Source organism: Sinohyriopsis cumingii, chromosome 16, assembly GCF_028554795.1.
Source record: "Sinohyriopsis cumingii isolate HCF-2022 chromosome 16, ASM2855479v2, whole genome shotgun sequence".
Classification (NCBI taxonomy): domain Eukaryota; kingdom Metazoa; phylum Mollusca; class Bivalvia; order Unionida; family Unionidae; genus Sinohyriopsis; species Sinohyriopsis cumingii.
In genome coordinates, this window is record NC_142976.1 from 75,887,456 (window position 1) to 75,904,889 (window position 17,434).

At 34.8% G+C, this 17,434-nt stretch overlaps 1 protein-coding gene across 2 annotated transcripts in view; it reads right to left on the reverse strand.

Moving 5' to 3' along the window:
- Positions 1-7,233: 7,233 nt before the first annotated feature.
- The window catches only part of LOC149780820 (splicing factor 3B subunit 3-like), a 59,489-nt gene continuing 49,288 nt past the window's right edge, over positions 7,234-17,434 (reverse strand). For both annotated transcript variants that reach the window (XM_089937887.1, XM_089937886.1), the window contains exons 25-29: positions 16,163-16,261; positions 13,028-13,171; positions 11,144-11,248; positions 9,424-9,519; positions 7,234-7,890 (exon numbers count right to left, since the gene is read on the reverse strand). In XM_089937887.1, the coding sequence (XP_089794013.1) occupies positions 7,846-7,890; positions 9,424-9,519; positions 11,144-11,248; positions 13,028-13,171; positions 16,163-16,261 (489 nt within the window). In that variant the 3' untranslated portion in view covers positions 7,234-7,845. The remainder of the gene's footprint in view (positions 7,891-9,423; positions 9,520-11,143; positions 11,249-13,027; positions 13,172-16,162; positions 16,262-17,434) is intronic.

Genomic DNA, 17,434 nt, shown 5'->3' on the forward strand with positions numbered 1-17,434 from the left:
AAAACGAGCCAGGGTGGGTCTTCTGTAATAATGAAAGATAATACTGGGAGCACCCCACCCCAACCTAAGGCAGTCTAATATGCGACCGCTTTACATAGTGTTAACAATATTATTGATACTGTGTGCGATTTGTCAGGCCAGAAAAAAAGTACATAAACAACACCAATAATAAGAAAAACCATCCACTGAAAATCGCAAATATGGTGACCAGTCCATTGTGGAAACCTTAACACACAATATTATGTCTCAGTTATAGATGGACGAATAAGAAAAATTATTGAAGTATTTATAGAAGCAATTCCAGGCAAAGTGTATTATACTGCAGTGAAAGCGTAAACCTGTAAATAACTGGTTGATGCATAGTCACCTAACACTATTAAGGGGAGGAAATGTCTCAGAGTCCTTCATTTATCTGGCAATATATCTGAACATATCACAATACACCTCTCCCTCAACAACTCGCGCACAGCAGGGTACAGAGACCGCACAATAAGCAAGGCGAGAGTGACTGAGGGAAAAATAAAATTGCTTTGACATTGAGAAAACCGTGGAGGGTGAGCGGCAATAGGGAACTGGGCTGTTTATTGACTGAATCCTCATTTTACAATCATGTCGATAATAACTTTTAATAATGCACTTTTCTAATGAAGTTGTTTGTTATTCTGTTTAAATAACATTTATTTTCAAAACTTCCAACATATGAAAGATTGTTCCAACTGGTTTCAACAACCATTACGTACGTGTACGCGAAAATAAATCTGTGTATTTCATCACTGCTTTTTGTTTCTTTGACGAGTCTGGTTCCCATAGAGGTGTTTATTATTATTATTTTCAAAACTTCCAACATATGAAAGATTGTTCCAACTGGTTTCAACAACCATTACGTACGTGTACGCGAAAATAAATCTGTGTATTTCATCGCTGCTTTTTGTTTCTTTGACGAGTCTGGTTCCCATAGAGGTGTTTATTATTATCCTGTCAAATCGGCAGTCCAAAGAGCAGGAACTAGACTAACTGTTGATACACCACCAAACAAGATACCTTTTTAAAAAAACAAGCGACATTTATTTCGTGAGACAATTGTCTACGTCAAAATTTTTGTATTAATTAGTACAATATTGATGTCGTGATTTCATTGGAAGTAATAATGAAAATTCTTATCATCCTTGAGGATATCTCTAGTGCCAGTTCAAGAATTCTCTGAAACTCGCTTGCCCACAATAGTCCATATCTGTGAAGTGGTCTAAAGCGCTCTCCATTACAGATCACTGCCATCTCACCTCTGTCTGCATGGGTTCGAGTCCCAGATCTGGCCAATATGGGTATGTGAGAAAGCTTGCCAGTAGCTTCTCGAGGGTCGGTGGTTCTTTCTGGTGATTTCCTGGGTTCTTCTTCCACCATTAATACTGGCCGCCATGTATAGCCTATCGTGTACTGAAAAATCGCATTAAACCCTACAACAACCATATCTGTTTAGTCAAGCTCCTTATTTTACGAAGTATTCATTTCGCTTGGCTGCCTTGTTATCTTTAATCAGTTATGAAAGTATGTTAATTTAACATAGTTTATGTTACATACACAATAACATTTATAAGTGTTTGATTGATCAAATGAAGTGAGTTCACCCGACACACGATCGGGACTGCTAGATTTTAAATTTGTAAGATTTTCGTTTCTTTTATTCCACCTCCTTTATTTGATGCAAAAGACATAATAAACGTGATAACACAAAGGAGGCGAGCTTTTAATTCAGTTCAATAATACAACAAATACTTCCGGAAGTCAGTTATCAAAACAGGGTCAGCACTTACTTAGGTTCTCAAGAGAAATGCTCGCGGACATAGCTGTTACTGTAGATTGGCACATTTTATGTTTAATTAAAAGAGGTCACATTGCATTTATGATGATTACACTTAAAAGGAACCTAAATATAGAACTAGAACACAAATTTCAATTGATAAAAAATTTATTTAATATGCATTTATTTATTAAAGTACTGCCTCCACTCGGTGTGACATTTTCATTGATCCAAATTTCCTTACATGGTGTTTATTGCAGTGTACTAGGAATGTCGTTTGGAAAGAAAATGTTAAACATTGTATGACCTATTTTTAAATTTGATGTTTCAAAGTGTTGATTAAAATTTCCATGTCCTATCTACCGTTTTCGACGATAAAATGAGTGATACATCAAAATTTCCGTTACCAATTTTGATCATGATTTTCTTCAAGTTCAACAAATAGGGATCAATTTTTTGGGTATTTTCTGGTTTAAAAACTGGGATCCACGCCTGACCCCGCATAATAAGAGAGTTCGCGATTTATCAGGGCACGAGTTATCGAGGGAGTGGTGTACGTACCACAATATATTCCCATTATATTACAGACGAACAATTTAATATTCTGGGGAAAAGGCCCTGACACATTTTCTTTTGTTAAATTTCCATCTGTCAACAGCTGGTAAAAATGTCTTACTTCGAATTTTAGCAAAATAAAATAACACCATATTATATCCATTATCATTTTAAAGTATATAATCATCTCGTAAGAAAACAAAACAGCCCAAAACAAAATTGGAGACCCCCTGGGAGAAAATTAACTGGTCAGCACCTCATAGTAGTTCAGTGGTTTCCAACCCTCAGGTTGCAAGGATGTTCTTGAGATTTGCCAGGATTTTTTGGGGAGGTTGGCAAAACTAACTAAAATAAGGATTTGGGATCATGAGGCTCAGGAAAGCCATTTTTTTTAGGGTTGCTGCCAAAAATGATTGGGAACCACTGTAGTAGCTGAATTTGTAAGTGAAAGTTAATTACTGAAAAAGCTTAATTTGGAGAACAATGTGATATGCTTTGAACTGACAGCCTGTACAAGACATTGTGCTGACAATAAAAAGCTTGTTAATGAAAATATTACAAGCCAATCTATTAATTATTCAACCAAAAAGAAAATATCTACAGGACATGACAAATTACAAGAAAAACAGAGGACAAATGCTCTCATGAAAATCTTAGAAGAATTCAGTCTTAAAATGTACTGAACTGTACTAGTATGTGTATGATTTGGATTTTTAATGCGGCTTGAACAATTTTAATCGTATTGCTATAATGTCTGTAGTGTGGCAGTTTTATAGCGATGTCTAACATTGGGGCATCATTCTGCAGACATGTAACATGATATCCCACCCAGTCATATTATCCCAACACGATGCTGACCAGTCCTAACACTAACCTCTTCATGCTGAACGCCCAAATGAGGCAGCTGCTAGTACCATTTTGTAAGTCATTCATATGACTGCCAGGTTTTGAACCTGTGATCATTTCACATCTCGGGTGAACAACATATGCTAGTAAATAACTGCATAATGACACATTCTTTGAAGTTATTGTTCCAGGGTTTAACGCCATTTTTCAGCACAAGATAGGCTATACATGGCGGCCAGTATAACTGGTGAAGGAAGAAAACGGGGAAGAACCACCGACCCACGAGAAGCTACTGACAGGCTTTCCCACGTACCCATGCTAGCCGAGCCGTGGACTAGAACCCAAGCAGTGATCCGAAACGGTGAGCGCTTTAGGCCACTCTGGGCCCCCACATTCTTTGTTGGACAGCATATCTTTCACAACCTTATATTGGCATGGTTCCCACTCTCTTCTAAAGATAAATTTCTAGGTCATTTCCAGGATGAAATTAATTTTTTTAAGGTTCACATATGACCCTTGCAGAACAGAATTAAAGAACATTTTAGATTATGAAACATTGCATTTTCTAAATCTAGAGATGTTTCTATTTCAAGACTCTCCAAAACATCTAAGTCAGAAAGGATGATCATGTTGTACAAAACCACAAAATGTATCACACGAAACAAATTTGACTATATTCCTATAAATTGTCATGTAGGGTCATTACAATGTACAGAATACAAATTCTAACTTAACTTCAGTGACCTGCATTATGTTGCAACGTGGAAACAACATAATGAGCATAAATTAGTTTTTTTTCCTTTCAAACCTTTAATTCTAAAGAATTCTACAGCAATATAAAAATGTTGTACAAAGTAAACACTTCCTATCACAGAATGAAAAACAATAAATGCAAAGTATGTATTGGAATCTTATCATGTGATGAAAAAAATTTAACCCTGAATTTATCTGGCCCAATAAAATCCCAAACAAGAATTTTCAAAGAACCTAAACTGCTTCAGATGATTTGGTTAAAATAATCCATCATCTAAAAACCATTTACAAAAGGTTTGATTTAAATTTGGACAAAAGACCTTCAAAATTATAACTGCTGTATAAACAAGGTCTGAATTTTCCATAAAATCAACTTGTTCTCTTGTAATTCAAGAAAACAGTGTCCAAACCTGTATTGATATAGGGGTTCATATAGTTTTATAATACATAACACACGGGACAAGAATTACCCATTTCTTTGGCATTCAATTTAAGATCTGAAACCAATGCTTCAAGCTACATGTGACTGTGTAATAGGTGCGCACCAAAGTTCAGCTCAGAGATTCAACATTTTGTACAACAAATTTGGCTTAAAACAAACTGCAGTCAGTTTTGTAATACAGATTTCCTCCCCATATTCCTAGCCAACTTTTCACATTTGGGCATTTAGGCTGGGATGTGGAGTGAAATTGCATATCGAAAATTTGGAATTGTCGTCACCATGCAGTAGCGGCATATGCTACCATCTTACCAGGGGGCCTAGAAAATTTAAACAATGTTGTATCAACTCGTACCTGCATGAAATTGAAAGGAAAATGATTTCTTTTCTCAGAAATGGCAAGTATTATAATCGTTATGTCCTTATTCTGCTGATAGACTAGACGAAACTACAACAGATGAAACCTGACCCTTTACTCACTGTTTCCATTACTAGTCACAAAGTCCAATAGTCACGTGATATCAACACTCTTTTTTTTAATGCTGTTTCATGAAAATTCACTTTTATTCAAGTCAGATACCTCTTGTAAAAAACAGAAAGAAGATATAATTCTCAACATATTTATTTTGAGAACGACAAGAAACCTGTTGCAGCAACTTGGTCAGATTCATGAAGCAGAGAGCACATGTCAACATGGTAGTCATGTGATACTACAAAATCCTGGTAGATGTTCTCAGAATATAGTGAATTTGGGGTTCTTTCGTTACTGTATTTTTATTACAACCAGTACGAGTTTCATTCAATATTTTTGTTTTTTATCTACAACATTTATAATTATTGACATCATGTAGCTACTGGATCTATGATGTTATGAATATGTGGATTGTGAGATTTATTAGTCTTTAATACTTGCAATTTCTGAGAAAATAAGTAATTTTCATATCGACTTCATGCAGGTATGACTTGATTTAACAACATTTAAGTTTGCAAGGCCATCTGCTATAGGACTCACAGTAATGTATCAGTTCCCAGAGTAAATCTATGCAAACACCATGATGTTAAAAAATTAAATAAATTTCTGAGTGCTCATGATCAAACCAATGTCTCTTTTTTTTTCACTAGCAACTAGGATAAGCTCTAATAAGATTCTATTTCCCTAACAATAACTTACATTATCAACCAATCCCGGCCAGCCAAACCCATATATACTCGATTTAATGTTTACCCATTTCAAAATTGGTTCCCATTTTTCCGTACAATTAGTACTGTTTGTCCCCAAGTGGCTAATGCTTTGCCGCCACCATGTTGGCCTCTTGTGATGCTAGTCTGGTTTTCACATCTTCCATGCAAGAAAAGAGTTGGATCTCGAGGGGTCTATGGAAAAAAGGCTACAAGATGAATCTAATCCACTGATCATTTGGTTTGACTCAACAAATATATTTCTGGCAGGTACCCAAATGATCCATATTGCAACCTCTGAATATTCTGATTGGAACTCGTTAAATTTAACTCACAATCAGTTTAGTTACGAATTAAATAATAATTCTTTCAGGCATCATTTGGAGGCGGAAAATTCCCGGGTTTTCCCCCGACTTTCATCAATGTTTGCGAAATTCAAGGACTTTTCACGGTCTGGAAAAAATTATCATTTCTCCCAATTTTTTCCATGATTTCCCTGTAGCATGGGAACCCTGCAATTGGTCACCACATTGATAATTATATATACAATATTAAAAAATAATTTTTGACAATATGCTTGTACAAAAAAAAAATTATTTCTGGAATTATTTTGTCATAAAATGTAAATATGGTGTCCATATCAATTAAGTCGTACAAAAAAGATTACTTGGGATTTTCCATTTATTTCTTTCTGACAGAAACTACTGAAGTACCAGCACAGTGAAAACAAACCATGGTACATACAAGAGGAAATATATTCCATGGTAAACTGGTAATACCACACACTTTTAATTGTTGGTATTTTCAAAAAATGACAAATATTCTGTGTAATTTAGTCATTGATGAACACTTTGTGAAAATATGACATTTAAATCACTTCATCCTATCTGACCATTATTTCACCTTATTAGAACAGGTGGGATAAGTCACTTATGAGAAAGCTGCCAGCAGTCTCCCATGGGTCAGTGGTATTACCAGAATTTTCCTGGTATCTTACTCCACCAGCTATACTGGCTGACATGTATTGTGCCGAGAAATGGCATTAAACTCCAAAACATCACCTCACCTGAAACTTTTAGTCCAGCACAACCCATTACAGACCTGCCAACTAAATGAAAACTTGATCCAGGACATGGTTTCACAGGGTGGTTTTGAGGTGGAGGATGACATCGTAACTATAGTCTTTTGAACTGGACCAAATTAGCGGAAATTCCTGTGTATTCATTATTGTAGTGGACTTTATGTGTACAGTTCATGTTAGGTGAATGTTGTCCAAATTGTGTTAGTTTTTTATTTTTAAAATTAATCCATTATAATAAACTCAACACAGAGCAAAGCAAACACAATTCAGATTACAATGGCAGCTGCTGATACTAGAAATAAAGTATATCAATCAACTGGATTTGACAGAAAGTTTACTCACTGAACATGGAACAAGCAAAAATATATTTCTTTTGGAATAAATATTTTTTTGTCATGTGACTGGAACATTCCTGGATAACTGGACAGTTGGCAAGTTTGCTGTTACAGTGCTGCTGATAAAGTATGAATGTTTCTGCCATTCATATAGGAAAATGTACAGGCACATGCTTTCTAGAATATTGCATGATACTTACAAAATCATGTTATTATGGATTCACATGAAAGAATAATGAACTGTATGTATATTAAAATATTTATTTACAACTCTAAAAACACAATCTACACCACAATGTTTCAAGGCATTCTTGATGTGGTGAAGAAATATCAGTTCTACATATGTTCAAACTGTTAAATAACTGATGTAATCTTTGCAAAGTTTACTATAAGGAAGTTATTGAAATGGTTTGTTATGTTACAAGTTCAATAAAAACATGACCCCAGCAAATCAGTTTCAAACCTGATTTTAACACCTCGTTATTATGAAGAAAACACAATGATTAAAAAAATGATTTACTCAAGCCCGTTTTCAATAAATGAACTAAAACCTGAAATAATCCTCAGCTAATCAAGCAGCAATCCAAACTGTCTCGTTTTTATAATGATACACATTTACACATTAAAGTTCAAGACAATAACACACGATGCACTGAAGCTGTAGAGATTATGACGATTTGCACATGATCATTATTTACAATGCTGATGTCCCTGAAGAATATATAGATGGAGTTCTTTCTGTAGATAATGTATATTCACAGAAACTTTCTGTGTGAAGAATACTGTCATATTGAACAATAACAATGCCAGCAAATGCAACAAAATCAGGCCCACAGTTACATGAAAGACGCAGGTTCCATTAGAATGCATATCTTGTCCTAATATCTTCCAGCTTTTTTGATACCTGAAAGAAAGAAATAACTGAAATTAACTGCACGGACAAATCATGTCATTTGAAAATCAGTGTTTTTCGCCAACACTAACTCTGTACATTTTTTATATAAACTTTGTTGGGAGGGTCCCTGCATTCTTTTTTTCTTTTCCCTTGTCCTTCTCAAGATTAGCTTTTAAAAGTGCCTTTCAGTTTAACAACTCTAAAGTATACGTTTTTTTAAATTATTCATATACAGTGAAATTCCTCAAAAATGAAAACCAATGGGGCCCCAAAAGTTTCAGCTTACTGGGGGTTTAATAGATGGGAAGAAGAAGAAAAAAGCAGTGTCTTTTTTCTAAGTGATTATGTGATGAGGGAGAGAATTTAATTATGCAAGAATATGTGTCTGTGTAACAGTGCATAAAATTAAGCTGTTTATTTAAATATTGAATGAAAAATTAGCTGAACAACACGTTCCTTCCTGTCACATGAATAAATACAATTATTCAATCGAAATACAATCCTCATCACAAGAAATATTTGAGGAACGATATACTTTTATAACTTTACAACATTTCCATTAGAATTCTGAATGGTAATCCACAATGTTTAAATACTCCACATCATTCATAATATTCAGTTCAAGTGCCTGGCTTGAGGAAGGCATGGAGCACTGTCCATTTTGACTTGTATCTAAAACTAATGAGGTTTGTGTCAAGGACTCCATTTTTGTACCATAGCTATACAGTACTCATCATCAGCATACAAGTGTTTTAATCTCTGTACAAGATCTAATGGTTTTTCTCCACTGAAAATCAAATGAACGAATCTGACTTTTACAATTCTGTTTTATCTTTCTGTCAGCAAAGCATCACAAGCAAGGCCACATGCCCAGTTAATAAAACCCAAATATTTAATTTAAAAGAAAGATCTATGGATCATGTATACAAATGAGAATCAATCACAATTAGACAATAAGCAGATAAATGTAATATCTCTTAAAGGTTTTATGTACAAACATTTAGTTATTAATAATTTGCCTTAAAAGAAGGCTCTTTTGTATGGTGCAAAGACAACAGCTTTAGACCATTGTTCGCCATCATCAGTGTTGGTTCACTTCTCAAGTATTGTTTTAATCCTGAATGCCCAGGTCTTTGTATCACCCATAAGCCAACTATAATAACTGCTAACCATCACTAATCCATTCCAGTAAAACACATTTCCAAAACTGAAGTGAGTTTCAGTTTTATAAATTCATTCGGGGGGTGGGGGTGTTTTGTTTAAAATTGAAATTTGTTTTGGTATATATTCTAAGTTCAGGGGCTTTGGTTTAGTGAAGAGAATTTTTAAAAAATATTAATTTCAGTCTTGAGGTGATTGTGGTATTTAAAGTCCTCAGTTTTTAGGGTTTTCAATGTGTTTACATACAACCCTGATGATTTAATAAACCAAGAACCATAATTTGGTATGTTATACCCATGTAAACTAAAAATTTAGTTGATAAAAACCACTAAAAAGCTACAGTAAAATTATACGAAGATAATACAGTAATGGTTTGCCCACCTCACTGGGGGTTCTGTCCAACTCTTCTGCAACTGACTTTTGTTTTGATATGTCCATGGAATTGAACATCTCACACAGGTCACCATCAATCACATTCTGTAAGATAATATACAAGAGTAATTAGGAAAATGTGCCAAACCTACTGACATCTCCAAGTTTAATCATCTTCAATGGAACTTGACAAAATTTATCATAGTAACTCAGGTGCCACAAAGCAATTAACAAGAGTTATGAGCAAGCTTCATTGCACCCCCACCCCCATGTGATTTATCAAATTGTGCAAGTTCTATACTTCTAATTGGACACTAAAGAAAGAATTTTTTTGTAAAACCTCCTAGTCTAAATCTTAATTTGCACTACATGCCATATCAGATTATGGTTTAGGTAATAAACAAGATAATTTTCTTATAGTCTCAAATGTTGTATGAAATGCAAATGATGATTTTCAAGTGGGAGAATTATTTTTTTCTTCTGAAGAATTAGACTACAATTTTATTAAAATGTTACCAATTCCACTCCCAAATCAGGCAAATTTGTTGCAATTTTGTTTGATAATTTTTGATGCAAGTGTCAACTATTACATGTATAATCATTCCCAAAAAGAAAAGACTTTATTAGCTGGGATGATAAAAATGATAAGTTCTAAATAAGGTGATGCATCCATAATTTGAGGAGTAACTATAGAATACTTGCATATTAGTCCAATAACATGTCGCCATAATACATCAATTGACACATATTATGAATATGCTACTTTTAGTGGTAAATTCAGATAACTGTGTAGTAAGTTCTTTCTTTTTTAACTCTCACTCTTTCCTCCACGTGCAAAAAATGTCCAATACAAATTCTCAATGTATGTTTTATCTAATCTTGCATGTACTTTTCTCATCTATACTAAATGTCATGCATATTTAATCTGTATTTTTTGTTGGCTTTTCTTTATTTATGATTATATGTTATATATATTTGTATTTAGTACCGAACCTTGTCCAAATTCAAAGTCACTGTGTACGTAACCAGGCACATTTATTTGGTAAACAAAATAATAAATGGCTAATATTTCTCTATGTGTGTGGATTAAATATTCAGATTATTGATGCCAACAGCTTTACCTGAATTTGAGTTATAAGAGTCCTGATTCTGACCTTTTAATATTCTAGAATGGAAAATTTCTTTAAGATACGAGTATTTTCAGAAAATGGTAATTGAGACCAAAAATTACTATTTCTTGCCCTGACATCTTGAAGCAGAATCAGTATTACTGTTTGTTCACTTTTTCATTTCAGTGGATTTATTTATTCAAATTATTTTTCACTGGTATTACAGAAAGATCAATAATATTCTTGGACAGAAACATTAATTTTCAATTATAGTGAATTCAGACAAGGACATTTTTGAATTATTTTATTGTGATACATCAAAAGACTGTTAGCACATCATCACACTTAAGGCTATGGCACATCAGCATATTCAAGGTTACATGTACATCAATACATTCAATAACTATTTGGAACACAACTGGTATGTAATTTTAACTTCATACATTTGGACTTGTGATAAAACTTTTTGGACTCTTTGGGATTTAATTCACAATACTGTAAATTCTTTTAAATTTTCACTGTATTCTGTCATTTAGTTTAAGACCAAGGAGTCATAACATCTGTGCAAGCATTTGTAACTTGCATATCATTCATAGAACAGTACACAGGATTCTGCTTACCTTAACAGGGTAGTAGTAGGATCTGAAGGAGAGATGGTCCCGTCCACACATGGATGGGTGTTCTGATCGCATGTACATCTCCAGGTGCTGAAAGAAGTCTTGATCCTGGAACACAAATTTTTCATGTCCAGTTATAACCAGAATTCACTTAGAAACAACATACTAAAATGTATGGTTGTAAAAGTGTCACCAGATACAAATAAAAAGACATGCCTTTACTAGAGATGTCCAAGTCCATTCTATTCTTGTTTCCTTCTTTTGTTTCAAAAAATTCATTTCAAAACTGTAAATGCAGGTAGAAGTATAATTATTCCTTGCAATATAAACTTGAGAACTCTTTGTCAAACCTGCCTTTTATTAGTTATAAAGTACAAAACTTTAACTCTGACCTCTTTTTTTGTTTTGTTTTGTGGAGTTTAAAACCATTCTCAGCACATAAGTGATACAACATGGCCAGTGTATGTGGAGGAAGAAAAAAGGAAGACCCCAGTAAGAACCATTGACCCACAGAAGCTACTTTTACTTTTTTCAAATACCCACATTAGTCCAGCCAAGACTCAAATGCTTTATTATAGTACTTACACTTTTTCCAGATGCCTTCATCACTGAAGCTCAAAATGCTTGACAATATGAGGATCTGAACTAATGATGGAACCTGTAGAGAACTTTAGTGTTATAAAGGACTGCACATAATAACAAAAGAAAACCCCAAACCCCAAATGATCAAGACACCCATGAACAATTGTGAAATTCACTGAGCATCTTGCCACACTATGGTTCATGAATCAGACTGGGATCATGTCCTTTCAATTCTGGCCCTCCAATTACTAACTGGAGGGAAAATATCAGCTTCAACTGGGGGAACCTCTGAAAAGGAAAACAATGCAATAGGAGCTGTAATAATATATAACTGCTATTTAACCAGGGATTCAAATTTCCCTTCTCTGCCTTGGGATGAAGGTGACTTTCGAAAACCACTTATGATTGCAATATACACATTAATTCCCACTACAGCTTGGTATAGACCATAGTATGATTCCAATCCTATCCTGCCAGCTGATGGTTTATGCAAACCTCTCATTTTTACATGCTATTATCTCATCTCATGGGAGCTGAAGAGCACTAGAACATCAATTCCCTCCAACGGTATAGTGTGTTCTGGGCATTTGGATAAAACATGTCCCGAGATGAGGGTCGTTATTAAAAAATCCTTCCTATTTATTTGCTATTTCTCATATCATGTAAGTGAAAGGCAACAGCACACCAATCCCTCTGACCACATGATGTAGGCCAGGGATTCCAATGCCCCACCTCTGAGGTGAGGTCTACCTCGCCATTTACATGGTACATATGGGAAGTGATGGACACCAGCATGTCTATACCCCAAGACAGTGCCATGTATATCAAGGAATCTGATTTAACACCACCCACCCCCAAAGATAAAGGTGGTTTACGAAAAAAAAAAACCTTTTATATATCTCACCTCATGGGAAGTTAAAGGGCACCAGCATACCTTCCTACCCCACCCCCAATATAGTTTGGTATAGATAGGGATTCTGATTCAACAAATCAAGGGTGGTTTATGAATACACATCTTGAGGGAAGTGAAGGGCACGAGCACACCAATCCCCCACCCCACAACTGTTTGGTATAGATAGGGTTTCTGATTCGACAAATTGAGGGTGGTTTATGAATATGTATCTTAAGGGAGATGAAGGGCTCCAGGACACCAATTCTACCAAGAGTAAAATGTAGTGGTGTAAAACTGCAATTCTGATCCAACACAACTTATCAGTATGGTGTAGACCAGGGTTCCTGATTCCCGAACCTTGCAAGATGCAGGTAATTTGTGAAAATACCTCATATTTACACAACATATCTCACCTCATGGGACGTGAAGGGCACAAGCATGCCTATTCCCCCTGACAGTGTGGTGTAGACCAGCGATTCAGATCCTCCTGGGATTAGAGTGGCTTTCTGCAGGGATGTTATGACCTCGCCCACATGAAATATGGCCTCAATATATGCCTGAAAAATAAACAGGGATGAGAACTCAAATGCCAAATCTAGGCCATTTTCTCAAACAAAAAAATGTCTCCATGGAACTCATATGACCCATCCCCTAAACTAAAAACTTGGCCAAGGAATGACAGATTGATGGATAGGCAGGGCAACAATTTAGTATGTATGCAAAAATCTGGCAAAGCTTGATCCCCAACCCATGTACAAGTGTACTTTTTTTAAACACCCCCACGTGTGTACGTACGATTGACACAAACCCCCCCATAGAAAAGCCTATACTTAATCCATGCAAAAACCTACAAAGGATTAATATATTAACTTGTTTAATAAAACAGATAGTCCATCGATGTTGAATGTCTGGCTGCATCAAAAAAATAAGCTGCATAACTTGAAACAGTTTGTCTAGAGTCCACTAAAATTCAAATGCCAACTGGATCCAGTCGAACAGGTTACGTATTAGACAAATTATTATTGAGGTTTCACCCCCTCCCTTGTTTCCTATGTGTATATACATCATTAGTAGGCCCCCACCTACGCAAGGATATGCATTTGGGTTACCCCACCCCCATGCGTACATACTAAATGGACAGCCCCCTACTCTGTATGCTCTCCCAATGTCATGGCAGGGAATATAATCATTTTATAATGCAATCACTACAACCATCTACCTATATTTACAATATTTGTGCTTGAAGTCACTGTATGCCTATGTTGTAAAAATAGAACAGTGAGAAAAGAAAATAACCCTTAAAAGAAATTTTTGTTGTTCACTGCATGAACTAGACCTGTTCAAGTTGTCCTGCCCAGACAATACAAGGCAGTGGAACCTTATTTAAAATACAGATTTGAGTGCTATCTACAACTATTACATTTCTGAGAACCAAAGCATTAATTTATCCAAAAGAGAATTACCACATATTTAAATGATAGCTTAACTCTCATTCTAGAATCCACACCATTTTCAAACTGTTTGTTAGGAAATTCTTCTTCCCCATATATAATAACATAGACCAAGTCGTATTAAAAAATTAAATTTATTAAAACAACTGGGTCAATAAACTTTACTACAGAAATAGTTCCTTACACGTAATGTGCGCCTTGATACATGGATCAGACTAAAGTCTGTAATCACTTGCTTCAGGTGAAACACGGATTGTATACATCATTTCCAAGCAAGGCGATTCACAAGTCAATCATTACCAAAGTGGTGCCCAAGCTGATACATGCTATGTAATGCTATGTAATGTAGATGACTAATCTCAGTTACACTTCTGACACCTTTTCCATTACCTATACAAAGCCTTGTTATTTTCTCTTGTATGTCTTGTCAAATTGTAATGCTAAGACCCATTTAAAATGATCCATTGTGCATTTTAACTGTGCAACAACAGGTATTGTTTAATTTGTATGTAATATCTAATCTGGACAACGCTGATGACTCTTCAAGTATGAACATAAGGATTGCTTTTTCAAAGATCTATAAGTCTATTCTAATGCAAAACTTATTGCCAAACCAGCAATAGATCTGGACTGGCTCCTTCATAGAGATTACAACAGAAATCAAACTCACAGTATCCCAATCCCATTTTGTGGTAAATTCTAAAACGACTAAACATATTCAGACCCACTTACCATGACAAATCGACTAAACATATTCAGACCCACTTACCATGACAGATCGACTAAACATATTCAGACCCACTTACCATGACAGATCAACTAAACATATTCAGACCCACTTACCATGACAGATTGACTAAACATATTCAGACCCACTTACTATGACAGATGTCCACCAGTAATTACCCAAAGTCCAATCTGTAACTTTAGCCACCTGTTGGTACTTTGCCGTACCAAAATTGACAGCTGGTCTAACGGTTTTAAAGAAACGAACTAAGTATTATAGAATCTCAGAATCTTTCATTAACTGACCTAATTTCTTGTATGCTAAGAGTAGTTTGCATGAACTGGACAATACTAGGTAATAATTTCTCTATTAAGACCACTCCCTCTGTTATTCATTGATCATAAAACTAGATTGGTTTACTTCATTTGTCAAGAATGTACTGCAACATCAAAAACCCATGGGCTTTACGACACTTGAAATCTAAGATGCTTGAGGATGCTTAAGCATTTCAGCATTAAAACTTAAAGAGTCTAATAACTGAACTGAACTCTGGCATGCACAACCTCTGCAAAAGAAGACTGCCCATTAAAAATCGACATCTTGAACTCCAGGTTGCATTTTTGTCAAACATTTCATAAAAACAGTAAAATCAAAGCCAACAGCTCTGCACACTTTTAATAATGGCAAACGCTCTCTTGTAAGTAAGAAAACAGGCCTAAGTGTATTTTGAATCATTTTTGATAAATGCTATAATGTAATTAAAAATTAAGGCCCAAGCATAATTTGATACAGCATACGATATTGATACAAGTTCAATAAAAAGATTACTAAAAATTATTTCAAATTTATGTCTGAATCACATGACCATTGATCTTGACAACTTTTCAGCCTAGAATCTAATGACTGAGGTAGTACCTGTGATTGTTGGACAAGCAGACTCCTTTAATCCAATGTAGTCTTGTAGTCATTGTTATACAAGCATGTTCCATTTATCCAATGTAATCTTTTTGATAATGCATGGATCAGTCAAGAAGCTTTAATCACTTGTTTCAGGTGAAACACGGATAGTTTACATCATTTCCATGCACAGCACATGTGGATTATTCATATGAAGACCAACCTTTGAGCAAAGATTTTCCAATTCCAAATTTGTTGCATTCATTATAATTCTGTTTTGCATTACAGAAGAAACAGCAGCATGGTTCAATTTTACAGAAACTGTACATTTTCTAACATAAATGGAACCTAAAGCAAATTATGTAACCAGGTTTGAACAATGATTATGTCTCTCTCTCTCTCTCTCTCTATATATAGATATATATAAACACATTTACATGTGTCATATGTCCTTTAGTTTATTTTCTAATCACCTTTTGAGATGCTCCATTCAGCATCCCTCTATCCCATAATGCCTTGTTTCCTGTTGGGTCTTCATCCACATCATCTGTAACATTGGGTCCCAATCTTGTCTGCAATACACAGGAACATTTATACTTCCTGAATGTACATAGATTTAATATAAACCCAAAGTATTTATCATTACTCCTGCTGAGCTCCAATTTCCCATTTCTATACAGGCATCCACTATAGGGCAATGGTGGTGAAAATGTCATCTCATTGCTTGTCAGTTCAATCAAATCACCAACCCAACTCTTTCTGCTATGTTTGTAATCTGATACAAGATCAACTTTCCGTTCAATTAGCAATATTGACATTTGGACACTTTATTCTCATGTATTATGATCCATTTTAAAGAAAGGTTAATGACTGTTTATAACTGATTTAGTCAACAAGATTAATGCCATAAATTCACACATGAATTTTAACAAAGTTCATGAAATTCCATACATCTGAAACCCAACCACAAGCAAATTATGAATGTACATAGACTGATTGCTAGGAAAAGTAAACAAGATTATTTCATATTTCATGTGTCACCCATTTCTAAGTACATATTTCATCTGTAACCCATTTTCTACAATAACTAATTTTCAAGGTAACCACCTTCTGCAAAAATAGTCATACAATTAGTTTGCTATATAAAAGAAATGTTTTTTAAAATTTTTTTAAATACATGTTGCTTTTATATTTTATATATTTCACCTCAAAGATTAAGAAAAATGGTCATATCAAGGAAATGTTTTGAACATAAATCCTGATGTCTTTACACTCAATTTCGTATTCATCCATGAAATTCTTCAAAAGTTAATGAGCAGGAACCTAAAGTTCAAAGTCAACATGAGAGCAAAGTTCAAAGTCAAACACGGAGCAAAAATTATGAAAAAAATAAAAAGAAATCATGCAAGCATACAAGTAAATAATTCATATGTGTGTGTGTATGGATTGATGGATAGATGGATGCATGCAGTGTTTAACAGTACCTCAGCACAATAGTAGTTATATGGTGCAAAATAAAATTAAAAAAATGAACTGCACAAAAAATACCCTAGGAAGATAAACCCTTCCAAAAAAACCTATACATGCAGTACAACATAACATAAAGGATAATGATGTCCAAATTCTGTAAAAGGAAAACTGACAATCAAACCTGAACTAGGTTTTCTTAATGTTAATCCATTAAGTCCTTCAAACACTATCCAATGGAAATTATATTTTTAGGATACGACGTGACGTCATTGGCA